At 37.4% G+C, this 23,528-nt stretch overlaps 1 protein-coding gene across 15 annotated transcripts in view; it reads left to right on the top strand.

Moving 5' to 3' along the window:
• TUT7 (terminal uridylyl transferase 7) overlaps positions 1 to 23,528 on the top strand; it is a 73,028-nt gene that overhangs the window by 10,036 nt on the left and 39,464 nt on the right. For all 15 annotated transcript variants that reach the window (XR_012127778.1, XR_012127777.1, XM_017643780.3 and 12 more), the window contains 9 exons: positions 76 to 164; positions 1,858 to 1,909; positions 2,836 to 2,905; positions 3,682 to 3,808; positions 4,744 to 4,863; positions 16,711 to 16,863; positions 19,671 to 19,851; positions 21,218 to 22,323; positions 22,709 to 22,859. Coding sequence is in view for 13 of the 15 variants with exons in the window: in XM_017643780.3 (XP_017499269.2) it covers positions 76 to 164; positions 1,858 to 1,909; positions 2,836 to 2,905; positions 3,682 to 3,808; positions 4,744 to 4,863; positions 16,711 to 16,863; positions 19,671 to 19,851; positions 21,218 to 22,323; positions 22,709 to 22,859 (2,049 nt within the window). In the remaining 2 variants the exon portion in view is untranslated. The remainder of the gene's footprint in view (positions 1 to 75; positions 165 to 1,857; positions 1,910 to 2,835; positions 2,906 to 3,681; positions 3,809 to 4,743; positions 4,864 to 16,710; positions 16,864 to 19,670; positions 19,852 to 21,217; positions 22,324 to 22,708; positions 22,860 to 23,528) is intronic.

The following is a 23,528-nucleotide window of genomic DNA, read 5'->3' as shown; positions in this document are numbered from 1 at the left end:
TCCATTTCTGAAACAGCAGTGTTTCATGATAGCTTTTGAGAAATTGTAATGACTTTCATTTATATTTTTTTTTAGCTTGTTCTCTGAGATTATATGGGTCATCCTGTAGCCGACTGGGCTTCAAAAATTCAGATGTAAACATTGACATTCAATTTCCAGCCATTGTAAGTACAAAATGAAATGTTGGAATTTTTAGAGTGGTATGGAAATTCTTTTTACAAATATGAGTTATATATGAATATATTTTAGATATTTGAAGACAGTTCAAGGATAATGGTGGCAGCTTCTTCTCCTAAAATTTTTATTTTTATGTTCTGCCTGCCTTCAATTTCAGAGCATTTCTTTCAATACTTTACAGATTTTCATACTTACTTCAAACATTGTTTTTTTTTAACCATGTCAGTAATGGGGCTATTTAGGTTATGTTAACCTGAAAAGATTGTCTTGGTAAAGTCTACTTTCCAATGGCAGGAAAGAATTTCAGATTTTCAACACTATAGATATCTAAACGTACATGACGTGAAAGCTGAATTCATTCCTGAGTTTCCTCTCTTATATACCTACTTTGTTGAAATAATTATAGAATCACACCTTGCCTAGATATCTGGTTTAGACGTGATACAAAAATATGTTGATAAATCAGAACTTTTTAACTGGAAGGCCTTTTAGTAGTATCCATTCATCCATACGTAGCCCAATTTGCAGATGGTTTATGCCCATTTACCTGGGTTGTTAAAAATACAGATTCCTAGGTCCCACCCCCAGATTCTGTATTTCATAACCTCTCATTCCTTGCCATCTCTGACTACTCTAGCTACAAGGTCAGCTGATGATTAGATGTTACTATCCTTTTAACCTTAAATTCTGATTAGTAATTAACCAGCAAAGCATTTGTTTTGATCTCTTATCACTCATTCATTTAGCAAATATTCACTGAGTCCATGTTGTAAGCCAGGCACAATATGAGATTCTAGAGGACAAAATATAATTCCTCCCTTGTGGAATTCATACCTAGTGAAGACAGAAGTAAGTACATAAACCAATTCATTATAATGAGAGTTTTGCAGGTCAATAAGGCACTATGACAGAAAACAAGGGACAGATAACAGTGGTCATGAAGGCCTCTTTGAAAAGAGAACATTTAAACTGAACTCTAAAAGATGAAAAGGGGTGGGGGTAGCAAAAGGGTTAAAACTGTGTTTCAGACAGAGGGAACAGCTTTTTTTTTTTCAAGCTCCCTAAATCAATAAGAGTTTTGGCCTGTTAGAGGAGCTAAAAGGAGGATTGAACAGACCAGAGAAAGAAGAACATAAGATTAGAATAGAGTAGGCTGGTGTCTCCATGCAGGATCTGCAGTCCATGCAAAGAATTTTATTTTCACCTAAGGGTAGTAAGAAGCCATGGAGTTTTAAGGAAGAGCCTAGACTAGGTCCACTTTATGATTTTAAATGGTTTTGGTTCCCAGGTAGGACAAGGATTAGAGAAAGACAAAGGCAGGACTACAGTACAAGTCAATCAGCAAACAGCTGAATTAGTCTGATAGAGAGGTTGATAGTGTTAATAGTTTGATAGCTTCTAGCCACAGCTCTGAGATTCACTGAGAGGCTTACCTCAGGAATTAGGTTTCAGGAGTTAACTGTGTAGTAGACCTCTTCTGCCCCATTCATCCTCCATTGGTGCTAATCTCTGTCTCTGACTGATGTGTGCACACAGCACAATAATTCAGTATTTTTACTTTGGTAGCATTGTGCTTTCTAATTTGGAAAGCAATTTGGATAACTTCAGATGACTGTGTATTATCTCAGTGAAACAAAAGTACTTAAGAATTATTTGATTATTCATTGATTTATTTTCTAGATGTCTCAGCCAGATGTTCTCTTACTTGTTCAAGAATGTTTAAAGAACAGTGGTAAGGTCAAATTCTTTCCACCTTTTGCTCTTAAACTTTTTTTTTTGTCTATAATTTGAATATATCTTACTTCTCAAACTTTGAAAATAGGAAGTCATGTGTTTTCTTTCTTTAACTGTTTATATGGGTAATACCAAAGCAAATGCCCATAAATGAGAAGCATGTTAGAGTCGTGTTAATTGTTCTATGCAGAATAATTATTTTGTAAGTAAAGCTTTTAGCTTGATGATAATGTCACAATTTATAGATTGAAGTCTTAGACTGAGAAAAAAATGCAAAATATATAAAATTTACTCTTGACAGTAAAACTAAAGGATAATTGCTCTATTCCATGGCTTAAATTAATACCTTATAAATGATAAATAGGTGTGACCCAGCCCTGACTGATGAATCAAATAGTTCTTCCAGTTAGATTTCCCAGTTATCCAAAAGTATCATCTAGCTCAGGGTGTTACAGCTTCTTTTGATTTCTGTGGGCCTCATCAAACTATCTCATCCCTTGAGTTATTCCTTCCAATCCTATTTATTTCAGCTAAATGAATATTTAAAGTTTAAACATTTCTTCTTAACTTCAGTCAGTATGTATTCTGACCCCAAATATTTTAGTACCTGTTGCAGGAGTTATCCTTTTGAATGTCCTACCCATTTTTCTGATTATGTTATCTGTATAACATTTAAATATTCTGATTGAATAATGTAGTTTTTCCTATCAAACATTAGTTTTACAAAATAAAGGGTTTCAATGTGATTACTTGATTCCTGAATGAATGCTATTTTCCTTTTCAAGTTATCACAGAACTTTATTTCATTATGGTCTTTCAAAAGGCCAGACAAATAAGTCATAGGTGGTACTTGTACTTTATCTAGTTCTGCTTCTAAACAAAGGTTTAATTAACCTATTGAATATTTTTTTCTTCTTTCCTCAGAGTCTTTTATTGATGTTGATGCAGATTTCCACGCTAGGGTGCCGGTGGTGGTGTGTAGAGAAAAGCAAAGGTCTCGGTTTCTTTAAGCTGCTTATGTATTAGATATTAACTTGCCACGGGCACATGTATTTCACTGTGTCTTAATGTCCAGTTTGTAGAGTGACAAGCTCTTTATGTGATTAATTTCACAGCCTCACTACTAGTATTCTCCCTATACTTTTGGTATTTGATGCAAGAAGAAAAAGTTTTATTTTAAGAAGAATAAAGTTACTTAAAAGGAAAAAATACAGGAATGAAAGCATTTTGACTCATTTTAGTACAGTAAAAAATAACTTTATCAAATGATGCTTGCTCTAATCACCTTTATTTGCCATCCTTTCTTAGCCACATTTTTAGCAGTGCTGAGTAACAATTACTATGACTTCACCCGCATACCTCTCTCCCTCCGTCTGGAAGCATTATCTTCACCGCTGTACATGGGTGGTTTGTAAACTGTACTGATTCTTCATTTGGTAGATTCCTCCATGTCTTGGAAAACACCCTTTTGCAAAGATGAATACATGCTCCCATTTGAAGCTTTTTACAGTATTTTCCCCAAAAAAATCGTCCTAGTGAAACACAAAGATTTAGTTCTGAAAAATTGAGTTTACTCAGAAAATAGCTGCTTTATCTTTCTTTAATCTTAAATGACCCATAAAGGTTTAGTGAATGTAAAGTGTTTTATTTCATTTTTAAGATATTTGTTATCAGTCTAAATTAGTAGTTATTGGTATAAAAGATATTTGACATATGTATAACACTTCCTATCTTTCTCTTTTTTCCTATTCTCACCCTGTACCCTACCAGTGGTCTTCTTTGTAAAGTGAGCGCAGGAAATGAAAATGCTTGTCTGACAACAGGTCATTTAACTGCCCTGGGCAAACTCGAATCAAAGCTAGTTCCTTTGGTGATTGCATTTAGGTACTGGGCAAAGGTAGGTTTCAATTCTTTAAATGTATGAACACATTCTATGTATGCATAAGCAGTATGCCTTGATTTTTCCGTGGCTAATTTAATCTTAAATGTTTAGATGTATATTTATAGACATCAGAGTAGGCATATGAGTATTAGAACAGAAATGTAATGTGTACAGAAAGAAAAATTTAGTGTTTCTATTTCACTATAACAGTATTACTCAAAAGGTCAAAACGATTGATAGTGCTTAATAAACCTCAGCTTTTGGGTCAAATCCCAGGGGATATGTCCCAAGAATTTGTATTTTGACTAATTTCCCAAGGTAATTCTCAGGCACAGGAAAGTTTGAGATAAAACCTCTCATACCATTTCCAGAATTACACCAGAGACTCTAAAAAATGAAAGCCACTATCTGGTCTTTTATAGTTCCACAAGGTTTTAAGTATGGTATCCTGATAGAAATGCACTAATAAATATTATAGCATTTAATAGTCCCCTAAAATAGAAGATCCCCTCATCATTATAAAATGGAGATTTTGTGTAGGTGCTTTATAGAGAAAAGCTAAAGCTTCACTGATAGTGGCAGTAACAATATATAGTTCCTGGTGCTTGAGTCCAGGATGGATAGAGGATGCCCAGTCTGAACTAGATGAATTGTTAATTACAATATGCCATCCTTTGAAAGCTGCCTTCTGCTTCATCACTATGTAAGCTATGCTTTTTAGTTGTTATTTCTGTTAGTGCTAATCATCCTTCTGACCAAAGCATGCATTTTCAAGGGAGCAGATTAGGATGAGGGGACCACTAAACTGAGTAAAGGTAATTGGGTTGCACTTGGAATTGAAGCATCAGTAAATCATGTAATACACAGGAGTAAGGTTCAGGTTTTAGACCAAGTTGTGTAAATGACAGTTGGTTCAATGGAATGCTTATCCTCTTTTCTCTCCTTTGTAGCTGTGCAGTATAGATCGCCCTGAAGAAGGAGGTTTGCCGCCTTATGTGTTTGCCCTGATGGCCATTTTCTTTCTTCAACAGAGAAAAGAACCCCTTTTGCCTGTTTATCTAGGATCATGGGTATAAACCTTTATTTGCTTATATATCTGATAATGATTTTATTACAGTGCCCCAATCCCTTATGCATAGTTTCAAAATCTAAAAACCTAACCAGAACTGACATGCATTTACTTATCCTACTAGTGTTAATAGTCCTACCTTTCACTGCTGAAATATTAGTACGCTTGACTATAGGATGCTGCCCTATACTCTACTAGAGATACTAATACTTTTCTAAACTGAAAAAAACCTGTTAATTGTGAAACACATATGACCCTGAGGGTTTCAAACAAGAAAATGTGAACCTATATTAAATTTATCATTTTGTACACACTTACTTTGGGTAGATTTTTATACTTTGATACTTGAGTTTACATATCACCTTCAGACAGACTGTAGGAATTATTGGTTCACTGAAAATTACTTTCTATTTCTAGTTCTCTTTATTCTCCATTCCCTGTAAAACAAAAGAAAATTTTGAGTGTTGAGATTGCTGCCTGTACCACAAGATGCAGAACTAAGTCCTGACTTCTTGAGTAATATTTCAGCATTTAAGATGAATTTGACTTCAGCAATGTTACCACTCTTTCTTGCTAGATAAATTGAAATTCAGTTGATTTATTCAAATAATGAGATTTCAGAAGAAGCCATTTCAAAGGCAAAATGATTTTATTCCCATCCTCTTGGAAACCTCACTTATAATCCCTAGGTGTTTATTTTGATAAAATCTTATGTGTACACTTACTTTATAAAAAGATTCACTTGATGGAATGCTTACTTTGGCACACTGAATATTTTAACTACCTTTCTTAACTTTTCTTAGTGTATGTAGGATTCTCATATAAGGAGGGTGTATTATATAGAGCAGTAGCTCTTAACTTGGAGTACATATCAAAAAAATAGTATTACAGGGAATGTTGTCTTTATATTTAATAAGTTGATAAATAAGCATGGACCTTTATCTGCTAGGCTCTAAGGAGTAAAGACTAGTGCAGAGTAAACCCCATGTAAATTGTGTCCTGGCATAAGGATTATAGTCTGCTGTGTGTCCTAGTTGCCTAAATGGGGCTCTCTTTGTGCTTGTGGTACTGAAATGAAATAATTCAGGGCGCTAAGAAGGTATCTCTGCTAGACTGTTCTGGTGAAAAAAAAACAGTGAGAAAACAAAGTCAACCCTTAGTTGGTAAATAACCCTTTCCACTAGACCAAAATATGGATCTGTAAAAGTCTTTGAAATTTTCCTTGCATTTTAATCCAAGAGTGACAGGAGTTTTAGGATGGAACCAAACCAGTTACACTCCTGTGTCAAAATTGGCCTTAGAACAGGTTTGATGTATTGCCATGTTCACAACTGTCTTAGTGAGATCTGCCTTTTCTTATGTCCGGATCATCTCTAAGTAGTCATTTGTCACTTATGTGAAGATGCAAGAAAGTTGTGTTTATTCTGGTGATGAGAGATTCTCCTCAGGAATTGCTTAAGAATAGTACAAATACCCTTTTCTATGAACAGTTTATTTCCTTTGCAGTGATACTGGACATTCTCTAAAGTGACACTGAATTTGGCTTTGATCCTTCCTTTTATTTATTTAAGGCTTAATGATAAAGTAGGTATGTGGTGACCAAACAGTGGATTGCATTCTATGGATCAAATAAGACAAACTCTTACTGCCTGAACCAAAATGGTCCACATATTTCAGCCTTTTAAAAACTAGTTGGGCATCAGTGTGCTGGCTTCTGCTAGAGTCCTTAGTGAAATATATCAAGGAAGTGAGGGAAAAGAATTGAAATTCAATACCTTACACATGCCGGATATTTTACATCATTATTTCTGCAGGAAATCCATTAAAAACTTCAAAATTACATGTATGAAAGTATCTAAACTGTTAATTCCTTCAAAATCTCCAACACACTGTGTATGTCAGTCATAACAGTGCTAGATCCTAAGGGGAATACACAAATGAATACAAATAAACTGTCTTTATCGAAAAGTTTAGAGTATCAAGCCTCTGTGCTCCTGATCTGTCTTTTCAAAAATCTTTTAGCCATTTTCTCCCAACCTACTTGGTTCTATTCCAGTTGGAGACTGTCCTCTCCAACATTTGACTCCCAGTTAAAACTCCCATTTTATTGTCATAAGCTCTTGATATAAAAGTCAATCATAGTGAATTATGAATGATGAATGGATTGAGCCCTTTCTCCTTAACATCTTTTGTTGATGTTATTTGGAGTCTGCCTTATTTTGAATTATGTAAGTGCAACATACAGCAAACAATATTTAAACCTTTAAGGATGCCAGATAATATAATGGACAAGTAGTTTTAAAGTTTGACAGCCTTGTGATTCATCCTAGTTTTACCACTATATCCTTATGACCTTGAGCAAGTTATTTAATCTCTGGGCCAAGTATTGTCACCTGAAGAATTCTGAAATGAGACTGAATGTAAAGCTCCTGAAACAAGGTAGGAGAACAAATGTAGTCCTTTTTCCTTCCAATAGAAAATCAAGTTCCACTTATGGTACACAGGCCTGAACTCCTCAGTGATCCTTCTCTAAATAGCAGCTGTAAATTCTTGACACAACACAAAAAACAAAAAACTCTGAAAGTCCTGGAGACTGAGCAAATGCCAGCAGACTATGGAGAGAAGTCAAAACTTGGAATAAGTGACCAACAGACTGAGTTTCTGTTTGTGACTCTACTAAAGGCAACTCTTTTTTTTTTTAATGAAGGTATCATTGATATACAATCTTACAAAGGTTTCACATGGGCAACATTGTGGTTACTACATTCACCCATATTATCAAGTCCCTCCCATACCCTTTGCAGTCACTGTCCATCAGCGGACTAAGATGCCACACAGTCACTACTTGTCTTCTCTGTGCTGCACTGTCTTCCCCGTGACCCCCACCACACCATATGTGCCAATCATACTGCCCCTCAATCTGCTTCTCCCTCCATCCCAACACTGCCCCCCTTACCCCTCCCCTTTGGTAACTGCTAGTACCTTCTTGGAGTCTGTGAGTCTGCTGTTGTTTTGTTCCTTCAGCTTTGCTTTGTTTTACACTCCACAAATGAGTGAGATCATTCGGTACTTGTCTTTCTCCTCCTGGCTTATTTCATCGAGCATAATACCCTCTAGCTCCATCCATGTTGCTGCAAATAGTAGGATTTGTTATCTTCTTATGGCTAAATAATATTCCATTGTGTATATGTACCACTTCTTCTTTATCCATTCATCTACTGTTGGACACTGAAGTTGCTTCCATATCCTGGCTATTGTAAATAGTGCTGTGATAAACGTGGGCATGCATATGTCTTTTTGAACCTGGGATCTTGTTTTTCCTTCGGGTAAATTCCTAGGAGTGGGATTCCTGGGTCAAGTGGTATTTCTGTTTTTAGTTTTTTGAGGAACCTCCATATTGCTTTTCATGATGGTTTAACTAGCTTACATTCCCAGCAACAGTGTAGGAGAGTTCCCCTTTCTCCGCATCCTCACCAGCATTTGTTGTTCCTTATCTTTTCAGTGTTGGCCATCCTAATTGGTGTGAGGTGATATGTCACTGTGGTTTTTATTTGCATTATATCCCTCATAATTAGCTGAGCACGCAGGGAGGAGCCTCTGCATTATGTCCCTGTAGCTGCTGTAGTCAGGGCTGCCTTCTGGCTGGCCTGGTGCAATGGCAGAGACAGCAGTTTTGCTAACCGATGCTGGCTGGGTGGAAGGAACAGCAGGCTGCATATCACAATGGGGCACCTCAGTGGTTGTCGCCAGCCAGGAGGATGGAGCTCCTGAAGCTCCTTTAAGTTCCCAACTTTCTGGGCTGAGTGTGACAGGACGATTTTGTCCTCCTGTCCTTTTCCCTGAACAGCAAGCTCTGTGTAATCCTTGCCCCTTTAGCAGCCCTCTCGCTGTTGGACAGTCTTTCAAAGTGCCTGCCTTTCTCTTGTCCCAGAGCGGCCAGTTGTGGTTACCTGTTCTCCACAAGCAGCTGGAATCTCAGTCTCTCCAAGTATTCCACCTGTCTTTGCTTCCCAACCCCACTAATCTCCAGAGCACCATGTAATGTAGGTTCGTGCTCCCAGAGCAGATCTCTGGGGCAGTCCTAGGCTTCCACCCTCTCCCTGCTCCATTTCTCTTCTGCTGGTGAGCTGGAATGGGAGGCGGGCTTGGGTCCCACCAGATCATGGCTTTGCCACTTACCCTTTTCCGGGAGGTCTTCTCTTTTCCCTAGTTGTAGGCAGTCTGTCACAGTCTTCTTCCCAGTTGCTTTCAGGATTAGTTGTATTTGCTGTATTTTTGTATTACATGTGGTTTTGGGAGGAGGTTGCTTTCTCACTTATCACACCTCTATCTTTAAGCCTTCCCTAGAGGCAACTCTTATAGAAAAACTAGTGCTCTTTCTGGTCACAGGAACTAGGTCCACCAGATAATGAGGATGAAAACTCCAGAGAGGAAAGATATAGAGAAGTGGATCTCTTAATTCTAGGTGTCAGCTCAGTACATCTCTGACTAACTCCTGAACCTGTCCAGTCCATCATATAAGGAGCTTGGAAGTCATCACTCCATCCTCACAAAAAAAATAAATACTTGAAGAAACTGAAATCAGCAACTTTTTAGAGCCATTAAAGAGTTAAGATCACAAGGGAAACCAATGCCTCTGGAATTGAAGAGAATGGTAAATACCGCAAACTGTAGCTTGTCGAAACGGAAGCCTACCCCTGGAGCCAATACTAGGGAAGGAAAATTTAGACTGTGGCTCTTGACGCTCAGTTTGGACAAGCTTAAGTGAAAACCAGGGGCCCAGTCTTAGTGGACCCTCAACATTTTCATGAGTTTTACCTCCAGGTACCCCACCAGGTTCTCAAGGTGAAGATCTATCCCCTGGTACTTTGGGCAGAGTAAAGGAATAAAAACAGCCGTTTTGAAATAGGCCCAGAGCATTCTATTCTCCTAAACAAAAGCCTGCCCTCAAGAGAAACTCTTTTATCAGAGCCTAACCACCTTGATTTTTACCAGTGCTTAATTGCCCAAAGGGAAAGAAAAATATCCAGCTCTGCCCACCTCTAACCTTCCTTTCTCACCTCAGGTGGGAAGGACTGAGAAGTACTTTGTGAAGGTCAGAGCCCTGGGCCACAGGCTCAGTAAAAGACTGAGACCTGGTCATAGGATTATAAAATGCTTCCCCCTTCCCCCCACCTTACTACCACATTATTAGGTCTCCAGTATAGTGACCAGATAACAATGGAAAGACCTCATTTAAGAAGAAGTCTTTTGGGAAACCCAAAGACAATAAGAGAGACAAAAACGAGAACACTGGAGGAATCTACATCTTCATCAAACAGTAAACAGCTTAACTCCTATCCATATAAAATAAAATCTCACACTAAAGGCCTATCTACCTCAGTTCCTTTTACCTAGTACATATATCCAACTTTCAACAAAAAATTACAAGGCATACTAAAGGGCAAAAGACATCATTTGAAGAGACAGAGCAAGCACTGGAATTACCAGACCAGGAACTGAAGACAACTGAGATTAATATGCTAAGAGCTCTCATGGAAAAAATGCAAGAATGACATGCAAGAACAGATAAGTAATATGAGCTGAGATATGAAAACTAAGAACAAATCAAAAGGAAATACTAGAAATCAAAGCTGTAACAAAGAATGCCTTTGATGGGTTCATCAGTAGACTGTACAGCTAGGGAAAGAATCCCTGAGCTTTCCTCAATAGAAACGTCCCAAACTGAAAAGCCAAGAGGGAAAAAAAAAGGAACAGACTAAAAACTTCAGGACAGTTACTAAGCTTTGTACTGTATCTATAAAGGAAATACCAGAAGGATAAGAAAGAGAAGGGTATAGAAAAAATACTTGAAGTAATAATAACTAAGCATTTTCCAAAATTTATGACACATTTCTAAATCACACATGTGAAGCAGACAAAAAGACAGTTAAGAGCTAAGACTTGAAAAACAACTGAGGTTGGAGCCACCATCCACCTGAGATGTGACAGTCTACAGTTTGTCTAAGTTAATTACCTGAGAAACAAAAGTTTCAGTGTGTTTAGAGTAACAAAGAATCCAGTATTTTTTCACACTACAGTATAGTATCACAATATCCAGAGTATGATTCAAAATTAGTCAATATATAAAGAGCAAGGAAAATGGGACACACCCTCAAGAGAGAGAAATTACGGACTGCCAAACCCAAGATGACACAGCTACGGGAACTATCACAAACTTTTAAGTAGGTTATTGTAACTACTATCCATGATATAAAGGAAATACACTTGCAATAAATGAAGAGATAGGAACTATCAGGCAGAGAAATACAAAATGTAAAAAGAACCAAGTGGGAATTTTAGAAGTAAAAATATATCAGTTTTTTAAATGTATTGGAAAGGCATCATAGAACGGAGATGACATAGAAAAGAGTCAGTGAATAAGAAGATAAATGAATAGAAACTAATCTGAAGAATAAGAAAAGTTTATAAAAAACAACTGAGCCAGTAGAGAAAGACAAATACCAAATGATTTCAATCATTGTGGAGTATAAAAACAAAGCAAAACAGAAGAAACGAAATAGCAGTAGACTCATAGACACTTAGAAGGTACTAGTGGCTACTAAGAGGGAGGGTTTGGGGTGGTGGGGAGAAGGGGATTAAGAGTCACAATAACTCACAATCACAATATAGGTAGATCACAGGGACGGTGGTACGACACGGAGAATACATTTAATGACTCTATAACCTTACTGCGTTAATAGGCAGTGACCGTACTGGAGGGAGTAAGGACTTGCTGTCATGGGTGAATGTTGAACCACTGTTGTATATTTGAAACCATCGTAAATTTGTATATCAGTGATACTTTAAAAAAAATAAATAACTGAGCATCAGGAACTTGTAGGGCAATTTCAAAGAAATCTAATCTGTGGGTAATTTGAGTCCTAGAAGGAGAGGAATAAAAGAATGGAGCAGGGAAAATAAAGCCAGAAACTTCCCAAATTTAATAAAAGACATAAATTTACAGACTCAGTAACCTAAGCAAACCTCAAGTAAGATAAATTCAGAGAAGCATGCTTAGCACATCTTGGCCTAAAAGGTGGAAACCAAAAACAAACAGCAAAACTGAAAAGCAGCCAGACCCTACATAAATGAGCAATGTTTTGAGTGATGGCCAACTACTCATCAGAAACCACTAAGTAATCATTTCACAGTGTGTACATACATCAAATCATCACATTGTAAACCTTAATATATATATAAAACTTTTTGTCAATTATATGTATAATAAAGTCAGGAAAAATATAAAGTCAAACTAAGACTATGCTATTATTAGATGAGATAGATTGCAAGAGAAAAAATATTACCAAAGACAGAAAGGAACAATTCACTATAATTAAGTTTTTCAGGAAGGAAAAGCAGTCATAAATGTTTACATCTATTAAGAGAGCACCAAAATAGATGAAGCAAAAATTGACAGAACCCATTCCACCACCTGAGTTGGAGATTTTAACACCCTCTCAGCAATTGTCTTCTATGTTAGCTAAACAAAAACTGAGTGAAGACATAGGAATTCAATAGACACTGTCAACCACCTGGATCTACTTGATATTCATAGAACACTACATTGTAGAACACATGTTTTTTTCCAAATGCATATTATATGTTCACCAAGATAGACCATATGCTGGTTTATAATAGAACTTCCAGTACACTTCAAAGGATTGAAATCATAACTATTATTGGCCACGATGGAATTAAATTAGAAATCAATAACAATAAGGTATTTAGGAGAATCAAATATATTTGGAAATTAAACAGTGTACCTCTAAAATCTGTGGTTCAAAGAAGAAACCACACAGGAAATTAGAAAATATTTTGAACTAGGTGATAAAAATATAAGACATCACTGCTACCTCTATAGCTTTTCTTCCTAATTACAACCCTTAAGTAGAATTCATGCCTCATATCGAAATTACCAAGTATCATAATTCTTCCAAGTGGTAAAGATACCTCAAGACAAATGCTGGGCATAGAAGCCACAGGGCATAAACCTGCAAAGAAGTAAAAAGCTAACCTTTTCAAACAATATTGCTTCTCTCTCACTTACCAACTTCACATTTCCCTGTATGGCCCCAGAAGATGACTGGTTAGCCAGAGACGGGTAAGATTCCTCAAGGGAGGAACAACCTAAGACAGGCCCAGTCGCGGGGGGGCCATCAGGTGAGAAATTGGGGATCAACAGAGGTGAGGCTTAGAATCTCACCCCCCATTTTGAGAGAAATCTGCATCCGTGGATGTTTTGTTGCCCTTGTCTAGATCAGATTAATACTTAGCCTATAGGCACACACCTGATCATCTACATTTGCCCTCTTACAGCACCAAACTATGTTTTTTACCTTTATCTTGTATCTACCTACCACTTCAGCATTTTATTAAAAATAATAATAATAATAATAATAATAGTAATAATAAGGGAGAAATTTGGGATTCACATATAAATCAAGTATAAAAATCAAACGAATAATCATAATTGACCTGATTGTTTATAGTTCATAATGCGTGATCAAAACCAAAAGTTTCTGTGATGTGACTGCCCTTGCACTGTTCGCCATGTAAGAACTTATTCACTATGTAAGAATTTGTTCACCATGTAAGAACTTGTTCGTTATGCTTCAGAAGATTGGAGACTGTTGAGAATTAGGCTTGGGGTTGATTAATGATTGTGCATTGAGTCCCCTATACAGAATTTTATTGTTGTTAACAACCATTTGATCAATAAATATGAGAGATGCCCTCTCAAAAAAATACATATATATATATAAGACATCAAACTTTTTGGGATGCAGCTAAAATAATGTTCACAAGAAAATTTATGGATTTCAATGCTTAAATTTAGAAAGAAAGATCCAAAATCAGTGACTTAAATTTGCACCACAAGAAGCTAGATATAAAAGAGCAACATAAATCCAAAGTAAGTTGAATAAAGAAAACAAGAGGAGCAAATTCAGTAAGTAGCAAATAGACTAATAGTAAAGAAAATTAACAAAACCAAATTAATTCTTTTATCAACAATATTGATAATCCCCTGATAGACTCATTAAGAAGAGAGAACACAAAATCATGAATGAAAAGAGACTTACAGACGTAAGTGGATAAAAAAGAATATTACAAACAACTTTCCTACCAATAAATGAGAAAACCTAGGTAAAATGGACATAATCCTTGTAAGACTAAATACAAAAAGAGCATTCAGGAAAAAATAACCTGAGGAGCCTTTATCCACTGAAGAAATTGAATTTGTAATTAAAAACCTTCCTATGAAGAAAATTCCAGGCCCAAATGGCCTTACTGGTGAATTCTGTCAAACATTTAAGGAAGAAATAATGCCAGCTACACAAATCTTTCAGAAAGCAGAAGAGAAGAAATAAGAGGTCAGCATTACCCTGATACCAAAAGCAGACAAAGAAAAAGCTATACCCCAGAAACCCTCATGAGCACGGACACTGAAATCCTTAGTAAAATCTTAGCAAATAACTCAGAAATACACAAAAGGAATATATTCACAACCAAGTAGGGCTTCTTCCAGGAATATAAGGTTGATATAGCACTTGAAAGGCAATATAATTCACCATTTTAACAATTAAAGGGATAAAAATGATATCAATAAATGTAGGAAAGAAAAAAATAAAATTCAAACACCTGCAAACTAGGAGCAGAAGGGAACTGCTCAGCGTGAAAATGGATGTCTGTAAAAAACATATACAGTTAACGTTGTACTTAATATTGGTATCCTGGACATTTTCCCTGTACCACTGGGGACAAAAACTATGTCCACTATTACTATTCAATATTTACAGGAAGTTCTAGCCATTATAATAAGGAAAGAAAAGAAAAAGGTATAAAAATCAGGAAGGAGTAGAAAGTTTCTCTTCTCAGGTCACATGGTTATATGGAAAATCCTCAGAAAACTACTAAACAAGTCCTAGAACTAACAACTAAATTTAGTAAGATCATAGAATACAAAAAATAGACAAAAAACGATTGTACTTTGATAATTAGCAGTATAAGTTTAAAAAAATTCAATTCATAATAGTGCTTGAAAACATAACAGTATTTAAAAATAAAATTAACAAAAGACTCGCAAGACCTCCAAACTGAAAGCTAGAATATTGCTGAAAACATTAAATAAGAACATAAGTAAATGTAGAGGCATATCAAAGTCCATGGATTGGAATCATTGATATTGTCATCATGTATGATGGTCATTTGGTTTTCAACAGGATTTCATTGGGGGAAAGTCTTTTCAGCAGTTGATGTTGGAAAAACTAGATGTCCATACAAAAAATAATGAACATCAAACTTTTACCTTACTACATACCCCCAAATTAATTCTGATAGATAAAAACTTAAATGTAAAAGTTAAAATCATGAAATTACCAGACGAAAACCTAGGAAAAAATCTTTGCAGGCTATGAGTAGGTAAGAACATTAAAAGCATAAACTATATCAATAGAGAAAAATATTGAGAAATTTAACTTTGCCAAACTTTAAAACTTTTATTCTTCAAAAACCATAAATGTTAAGAGGAAAAAAAACACAAGCCTCAGAATTGAAGCAAATAGTAAATACATACATCTAACCTGGTATTTTCCAGAATGTTTTCTATAGGATAGTGGTTTATTCAGTCAGTGAGCAAATCCTTATTGAGCATTTATCTTGTGCCAGCCACTATTCTGGATGCTAGAGTTAGAACAGTGAACAAAATCTTTTCCTCATGTTTGTATATTCAGTAGAGTGAGAAGTACTTATCAAGTGGCAGTAATGTCTCTGATGAAAAACAAACCAAAGCAAGAAAGACTGAAAGTCAAAGGGGAGGAGCTATTTAGAGAAAGATTTGAGCAAAGCCCGACTATAGTGAGGGAGATGGGCTCTGTTAGCGGGGAGAGCCTTCCCAACAGGGAACAGCAGAGGTCAGCTCTGAGCCAGGATGATACCAAAGATGAGTCAAAGAACAGCCAGATTTCTTAAGGTTCTTTCTAGGCCCTGGAAAGGCTTGTGAATTTCATCCCAAGTAAGGGAACCATGGTGAGTGGGTAGACAAGGTGTTGTGTTTTAGAAGGATCATTCTGTCTGCTGAACCAAAGAAGTAGTTTATTTGATGTGGAAATACATTCAGGAAGATGGAATACCGTATCCACACCCACCCACAATTCTTCATGTACATCACCTTTAAACATGCACCTGTTTAAAGGCAGTAATAAATGCCAACATCCAATAAAGACAGAACTCACATTTCTTTGGCCTTTTGAGTCTAGCCTGTCTTGAGCAATTTGCATCTCAATAGTATGAACAGAAGCAATTTCTTGCATTTATTGGATATTTGCTGCATGCCATACTCTATATGAGTGCTCTGTGTCTTATTACATGTCACAGCTCTCCCCGTGAAGAAGGTTCTAGTGTTACCTCTCCTCACAGGAACCTGAGACCTAAAGAAAGTGAGCAGCTTACTGAAGGCCTCACAGCTAGCCCTCACATGAGGGAGTCAAGATTTGGGCCCAGGCAGTTTTACTCCAGATGCCATGGCCTTAGGCCTCGGCCATGTTACCTTCTCTTAGACTATTGACTGAAGAATTATTTCACAAACTCAAGAACTCTTTTCTTTTGTAACACCAAAACCCTGTTTTTTACCTTGAAGAATATTTTTAAATTTACAGCTTTCTCAAGAGGTATTATATAAATAATACTTTGTATGTTTTCAGTGTACTTTAAGTATTTGATCTTTTCATTTCTTCCAGGATTAATATGCTCTGATACAAAATTGTTTCTACCTTGTAACAAACAGTATGTGTGTCTTAATTTTTCCTAGATTGAAGGATTCTCATTAAACAAACTAGGGAACTTCAACCTCAAAGACATTCAGAAAGACGCTGTGGTCTGGGAGTATACTGAGAGTGCCGCAGTGGGTGCAAACACGGCAGAGGGAGAGACACCAAAAAAAATGCCCATTAGAAGGGGACAGGTCTGTTCTCTCATTCCTAATTTTACTGTGTATTTTAAATTCAGTTGTTAATTGTGGAGTTCATGAGTTAATCAGTCTTCCTCTCTTCTTTCCTCAGCTATCTTACCTATTTCATGGATGTTTCATTTCCTGGTCTTTTCAGTCCTTTGATTAGACAAGTAATGAAAAAACTTACAGTTCAGATCTCTAAATCCACAGTTATTTATATAGTTTTTTTTGTGAGCAGGGTCCTGTGAAAGATAATAAGAACTCAGATAAATCCTTTGTCTACCTTCAAGGAGCTTAGGTCTTAGATGGTACGAGTTTTAAATATATTAAAGGTTAACTAACTTCATGACTGAAATAACTGTGAATGGGTATATAGTTTAATGTACTTGTCCTCACTCATACCATTAGGGGTGGACAGGGAAATGTATGCACAAGGAGAGAATTGCCATTTGAATCTCAAACAAAAGTCCAAGCAATGTAACTAGTAATAGGAGTAGGGTTCTGCCCCAAATAGGTGAATAGTTTCTGACCCCGCATTCTTCCCCATAACCCTTTGATGAAATGACAGGATTGTCCACAAAGTACTTCTGAGACGAGGATTTTATGCCAGCTTTATACAAACAAGTCACTCCCCTAGTCCATGCCTAAAGTGAGGAGGTAGTGGTGAGTTGTAGATTCTCCAGTTGTGTTTTCTAGAATCCTTGAGCACAGGGCGGGAAGGGTAGAGGTGCGACCAGGCTCCCCCTGTTGCCACCAACACCATGTTTATCTGTTTTCCACTTGGGGTTCCAGGAGTGGATAAGGGCATAGGCTGTGGAGCCAGAATATGTGACTCTGTATCCCAGCTCTTCCTCTTCCTGGCTGTGTGTCCTTGAGCAAGTGACTTACTCTTTCTGTGCCCCAGTTTCCTCACCTATAAATGGAGATGACATTGGTACCCTCTCCTAGGGTCATTGATTCACAGAATGCTTAACTCAGTGCCAAGCATGTGGTAAGCACTCAGTAAATGTTAGCTGCTACTCTTATTTTGAGAAAAAATGTATTCTGTACTTTAAGAAACAAAGACAGTAAAAGAAAAACAACTTAAGTACTACTAGTCTTGGAAGGTCTCTTAAACTCCATATTGCAGTATTACCGACTCATTTCAGTGAGATGCTTAAAAATCCTTAGTGATACTGAGTAAGGCTTATGGATAAAGGTGAAATTTAGTGAGACTTTTAATTTCTGGTGGTTTTCTTTGTGTCCTCAACTGTAGTGTTTGGGACCTAGACAACTTCCATTTTCAATTAGCTCTGCTTTGTCAGTCCACCCAATGATTTAATTTTAATAGACAGACAGAACCTTTGTGGTTGATATTTTACTGGTTCATAAAATACCATAGTAAAGTGTGATTGGAAACAAATTTATATACCTTAAAAGGAAAAGCTGTTGCTGTAAGTGCAATTAAATACTCTATCTTCACATTTTTGTGCTATTTGGAGAGACTACTCATGCTACCACTTCTGAAATTGAGATACAGACAGTGTGGAAATTACGTGGTTTGGTGAAAGAACACTGTACTGGGGTTGGAAGACATTGTTCTCATTCTGCCGCTGGCAAGCAGTGGGACCTTTGACAAGTCATATGAACTCTCTGGGCTTCAGTTCCTTCTCTTTTAACATTTGGGAGTTGAACTAGATTACCTTTTAAGAGCATCTTATACAGTTGTGACATTATGTTTCAATGATAAATTGATTTCTTGTACTTAAAAGACTGTACCTAAGTGAAAAAATACAGAAAGCAACCAATACAGATGCTTTCCCATGTTCCTGACTTAATCCTCATAACTATCCTGTGTTATAGGTGATATCATCCCTACTCTGCAGATAATGGTAGCGACCATTTTTTGAACATGTGTGCAGGCACTGTGCTAAGCTCTTTACAGACACTCTCTCACTCAATCCTCCCAACAACCCTATGAGGTGGGTACTGTGATCCCCATTGTTCAGATGAGGAAACTGAGGCTTAGACAGCTTCTAGAGCTTGACCAGAATCATACACAGCTAGTACATGGCAGAGTTGGGTTTCAGACCTCAAGTGTCCCATTCCAGAGCCAGTTCTCTTAGCCACTGTGCTGTACTGCCAGCTGATAGGAAGAAGTTGAATCCTAGAGCAGTTAAGAGCTATGAAGTAGCAGAATCAGTATTTAGACCCATTTTTTTCCTATTCTAAGTCCTGTGCACTTTCTAATGTATTGTTACATCATAGTATGTTCCAGTTTGTCAAGAATCTCAGAATGTAAAACTAGTATCAATTTCTGATACCAAGTGTTATTTGACTTTAGACTTTAAAATCAATTGCCGCTGGCAGATACAGTGAACTTTTGTAGTTTGTCAGAGCAAATGAGAGGGGTGTTTTGCCTTTTGCTCTACACCTTTAGCTGCCGCCCATTTCTGGGTGTGTAGCTGTAGAGGTGCCCTACAGCGGCAGTACAGGGGGAGAGCTCAGTGCTGAGTACTAGCCATCCGAGCACAGCTCTCCCCACCTGTCACTAAAATTTCAGAGTAGGAGTGCTGCCTGGCTACATAAAACTGCTTGTCTATTCCTCTGGTAGTGATTCGATTCTAACATCCTCTAATCCCAGAAGTGCACTGAAGGAATGCTATTTTCCCACAAGCAAAATAGAACCTAGAATGTGATTTACCTAGATGGATTATCATTCATGTCTTTGCTGAAGTTTTTCAGATTTTTTTTTTAATTTGATGCTTGAATGATCTCTAGATTTCCAGATTGTGCTGACATCTAATAGCTCCTATGTGTTTTCTCTTTGCTTTTAATAGGTATCATTAACATTTGACTTAAAACACCAGCCTGAAGTACCAGTTGGGCAGCTCTGGGTGGAATTGCTTCGATTCTATGCTTTAGAATTTAATTTGGCTGATTTAGTGATAAGTATCCGTGTCAAAGAATTGGTATCACGTGAATCAAAGGATTGGCCCAAGAAGCGCATTGCCATTGAAGGTAATCTCAAAATGTTTATCTTTAATTCCCTTCTTTTAAGATAACAATCTAACAGCATGCTTTTTATTTCCATCTCTTTTCAGCTCCTACATGTAAGGTAGGCCTGCCCCCAAAAGTGTAGTAATATATAATAGAGTCTTGCATGTGTTATAGTGGGTCATTCCAAGGAACCAAACTGTTGACCCTGGGTTTCTTAAATGCTGCAATAAAACATCTTAACTACTTGAGTAACTAAAATAATGGCTGGCTGAGTCCTTGCTTTCTCTGTAAATTCCTTAATGACATAAACACTTAAGTTTTTTCCCAGTGATGTGTGATTTTTCCCTTTTCCTATTTACTGTTCCCATGTGTGGATTTTTAGATTTAGTCCTCCCATGGATTTTTGTTGATGTTGTCTAGCATTACAGAAATGAGAAAGCACTTTTTCTTGTGAAAAACACAATCTTCTTTGGATTCCACTCCATAGAGAAAGGATAGTTACTTTTTGAATATCTGCAGTAACATTTAGAACTTAATTAATAAAAACACTTTTTCTAGCAAAGACTCATTTAACTGAAACCATTGTATAAAAGATACACTGATGTGCTCTGTAGACCTCATTCAATGGACTAGTTCTTTCTAAGCTTTGCGAAATCAGGATGTTGAAACCCCTCTAGAAATCTTAATTCTCCTCCTTCAGATAATTTAAAGAACCTCCTTAATGGAATTCTCCTATTTTTGCTTGATTTTTTTTCAAGCTTTATATTGCATAAGAGGGTTTTTTGGATTTTGCATAAATTCTGTGTGCAGTCATGGGGATCTCACATCTTTAAACCCTCCCCTGCAGTTTCTCTGGCTCAGCTCTTCTGGCCAATTGCCTAACCTGCTGGAGTTCTAGGGGAGGAGAAAAGATTGAGAGAAGTGGTGTCTCCTACTGGTGCCTCCCTCTCGCCCCTGAATTCAGTCCAGCCAGTTCAGTGATGGGGCTTCCCAGGGCAGAAGAGTGGAGGTAAGCTCTACAAACCCCAGGACCTGGCTGAGTGGGGAGGCAGAGCACTCAGCAGAGCCTGGTGGGAAGACCTCACTTCCCCAGGGCACAAGAGCCACGCTGATGACTTTTTTTACCTCCACAGTCACAGAACAAAGTAGGGAAGGGGTACTGGTTCTGAACAGAATGGGTTCTCTTCATAGAGCAGGTGTTTAAGAAAACATTTCTTTTTTTCCTTAAATTCTATCTTCTTACTCCCCATCCCCAATTTTTAAAAGCATGTAAGATTCATGATAAATTTTACTGGTTTTTATTTGTTGTCTATTTTTATCTAACAGCAGACTAATTTTTAAAATATGAAATAGGAATGTATTAAGTGGTGGATTTTTATTGTTACAGATCCCTACTCTGTTAAAAGAAACGTGGCAAGGACTCTAAATAATCAACCCGTGTTTGAATATATACTTCACTGTTTAAGGACAACATATAAATACTTTGCTGTTCCACACAAGATTACAAAATCCAGCCTTCCAAAGCCTCCAAGTACTGCTACGTGTATGTCCGAACATTCTAAAGAAGTAGCAAAGCATGACCTAGAAGTACGAGTGAAAGATGATAAACTCAAAAACTCAGTTTTGGCTCAAAGGCCCAGTGCTGCCAACTCAACTGCAAACACCTGCAGGGTCCAACCACCCTCTCTCAAAGAGACTGCAGAAAGCCTTGGAAGCCCACCAGTGGAAGAAACGGGAAATGCCCACATCAGTGTCCACCTGAAAAATTCAGACAATATCAAGACAGGGGTCCATTGTGTTGATTATGAGGACATTAAAGTACACCATCAAGAAACAGGAAGCAAAAATGGGAAAGAAAAAATAGGAAGGGAGTGCAGGCATCCTTTGGCTGCTCGTGATCAAGGTCTAAGCAGTAGCAAACATGGGGAGCTTGTCATCTGTGACAGCACACGAAATAACAAGACAGACAGCACTTTGGATTTAGAAGGCTTCCAAAATCCTACAGCTAAAGAGTGTGATGGATTTGCTACTTCAGATGACAAGGCCGATGTTGATGTAGAAAGCATAGAAGGTGCTGATGAATTCAAAGATGCTCTAAGCCTCTCTGCCCCTTCAAGACAGGGCCACACATCAGGAATTCTTCACTCTGATGAAGAGGAGGAGGAGGAGGAGGAAGAGGAAGAGGAGGAGGAAGAACCCAGATTCACCATTATCCAGAGGGAAGATGAAGATGGCATCAGTAATGAGGATGAGTTAGATAACATCTGCACCGGGTCAGGGGACGAAGATGCCCTGTCTGAAGAGGAGGAAGAATTAGGCGTGTCTGCTATATATGAAGACTTGAAAGAAAGTGAAAAACATGTGGATGCAGCTCTACTAATGGAACTTAATAAAATCAGTCTTAAAGAAGAAAATGTATGTGAGGAAACCTCAGCTGTGGATCAGTCTGTTTTTTTCTATGAATTTAGTAAACTCACCTTCACCAAAGGCAAGGTAATAATCACTGCCACTCCTAAATATAAAGAGACTTTAAACAGTTTCAATGCATACAGTTTCAATTTTTATATACTAAACAGGGCTCTTCCCTGTTTTGGTAGTCTTTATGGAGCTGGTCTTTCACTCCAGTACAACCATGTAGTCTACTTCCCTCCCTGGACTCATGAGAATTTGCATAGGAGAAAGGGAGTGCTGTGGGTAGTGGAAATACCTGCCTTTCCTCCTGAGTGTATAGTAGGGTGTCCTAACTCAGAATGGAGTGGCTACACACCGTATTTCCATTGCTTTGGAAAGTGAACTTTTAAAAAAAGATTCAGGACCTCTTTATTTGGCCAACAAAGCTTTATCTTAAGTCCTGTTTTGCTTTGCTGTCTTCCTACAGTCTCCTATGGTAGTGTGCAGTTTATGCAAACGAGAGGGGCATCTAAAGAAGGACTGCCCCGAAGACTTCAAAAGAATCCAGCTGGAACCTTTGCCGCCACTGACACCCAAGTTTTCAGATATCTTAGATCAAGTTTGTATCCAGTGTTACAGTAAGTCGTTAACATTTTTTCTTATTTGTCAATATATTGCATTGACATTTTCTCAAGAGTCATCTGAGGAAACATTAAATTGTTGTTTCAGTTGAAAAAAAAAAAGAAAAAAAGCCATCTGAATCACAAACCTGTTAGCTCCATTATTGGGACTAAGTCTGATCCATTCTCTGACATATCCATAATGTTCTGTGCAGTGCTTGTTCTGGTTGAGACACATAATAAATACTTGTTAAAGAAAGACAGGAAGGAGGGAGGATCTTTTACATCTAAAGATCAGAGTACTAGCATTTCCCAACTGGTGTCCTTGAAATGTTTTTCTAGGACAGTTACTAGTATTTTGTGACTAAGTATTCCACAAGTCAAGTGGGGAATAAACTCCCAGTGCCCCTCTTCCCTTTAGAGATTTGAAGGGTACATTAACCTAATAATGGCTTCTGAGAAATGTTATGATAAAGAACCTACTTAACTCTTTAATCCAACATTTCCAAAATTTGAGCATGGAATCCTTTTAAATTAGTGCTGATTATTAGCCTTCATAATAGCCCTTTAAGGAACACAGGTTTGGGGAAGCATTGGGATACAGAGGTTTAAAGTTGTACAAAGAAAAAACATCCAAAGGAGGGGCATGCAGCTGCTAAGGGCAGGACCTAATGCATTGCTTTGCTG

This window comes from Manis javanica, chromosome 2 (assembly GCF_040802235.1).
Source record: "Manis javanica isolate MJ-LG chromosome 2, MJ_LKY, whole genome shotgun sequence".
In the NCBI taxonomy this organism is placed as follows: domain Eukaryota; kingdom Metazoa; phylum Chordata; class Mammalia; order Pholidota; family Manidae; genus Manis; species Manis javanica.
The sequence above is the reverse complement of the archived record's forward strand: the minus strand, read 5'-3'. Positions and strand labels throughout refer to the sequence as shown.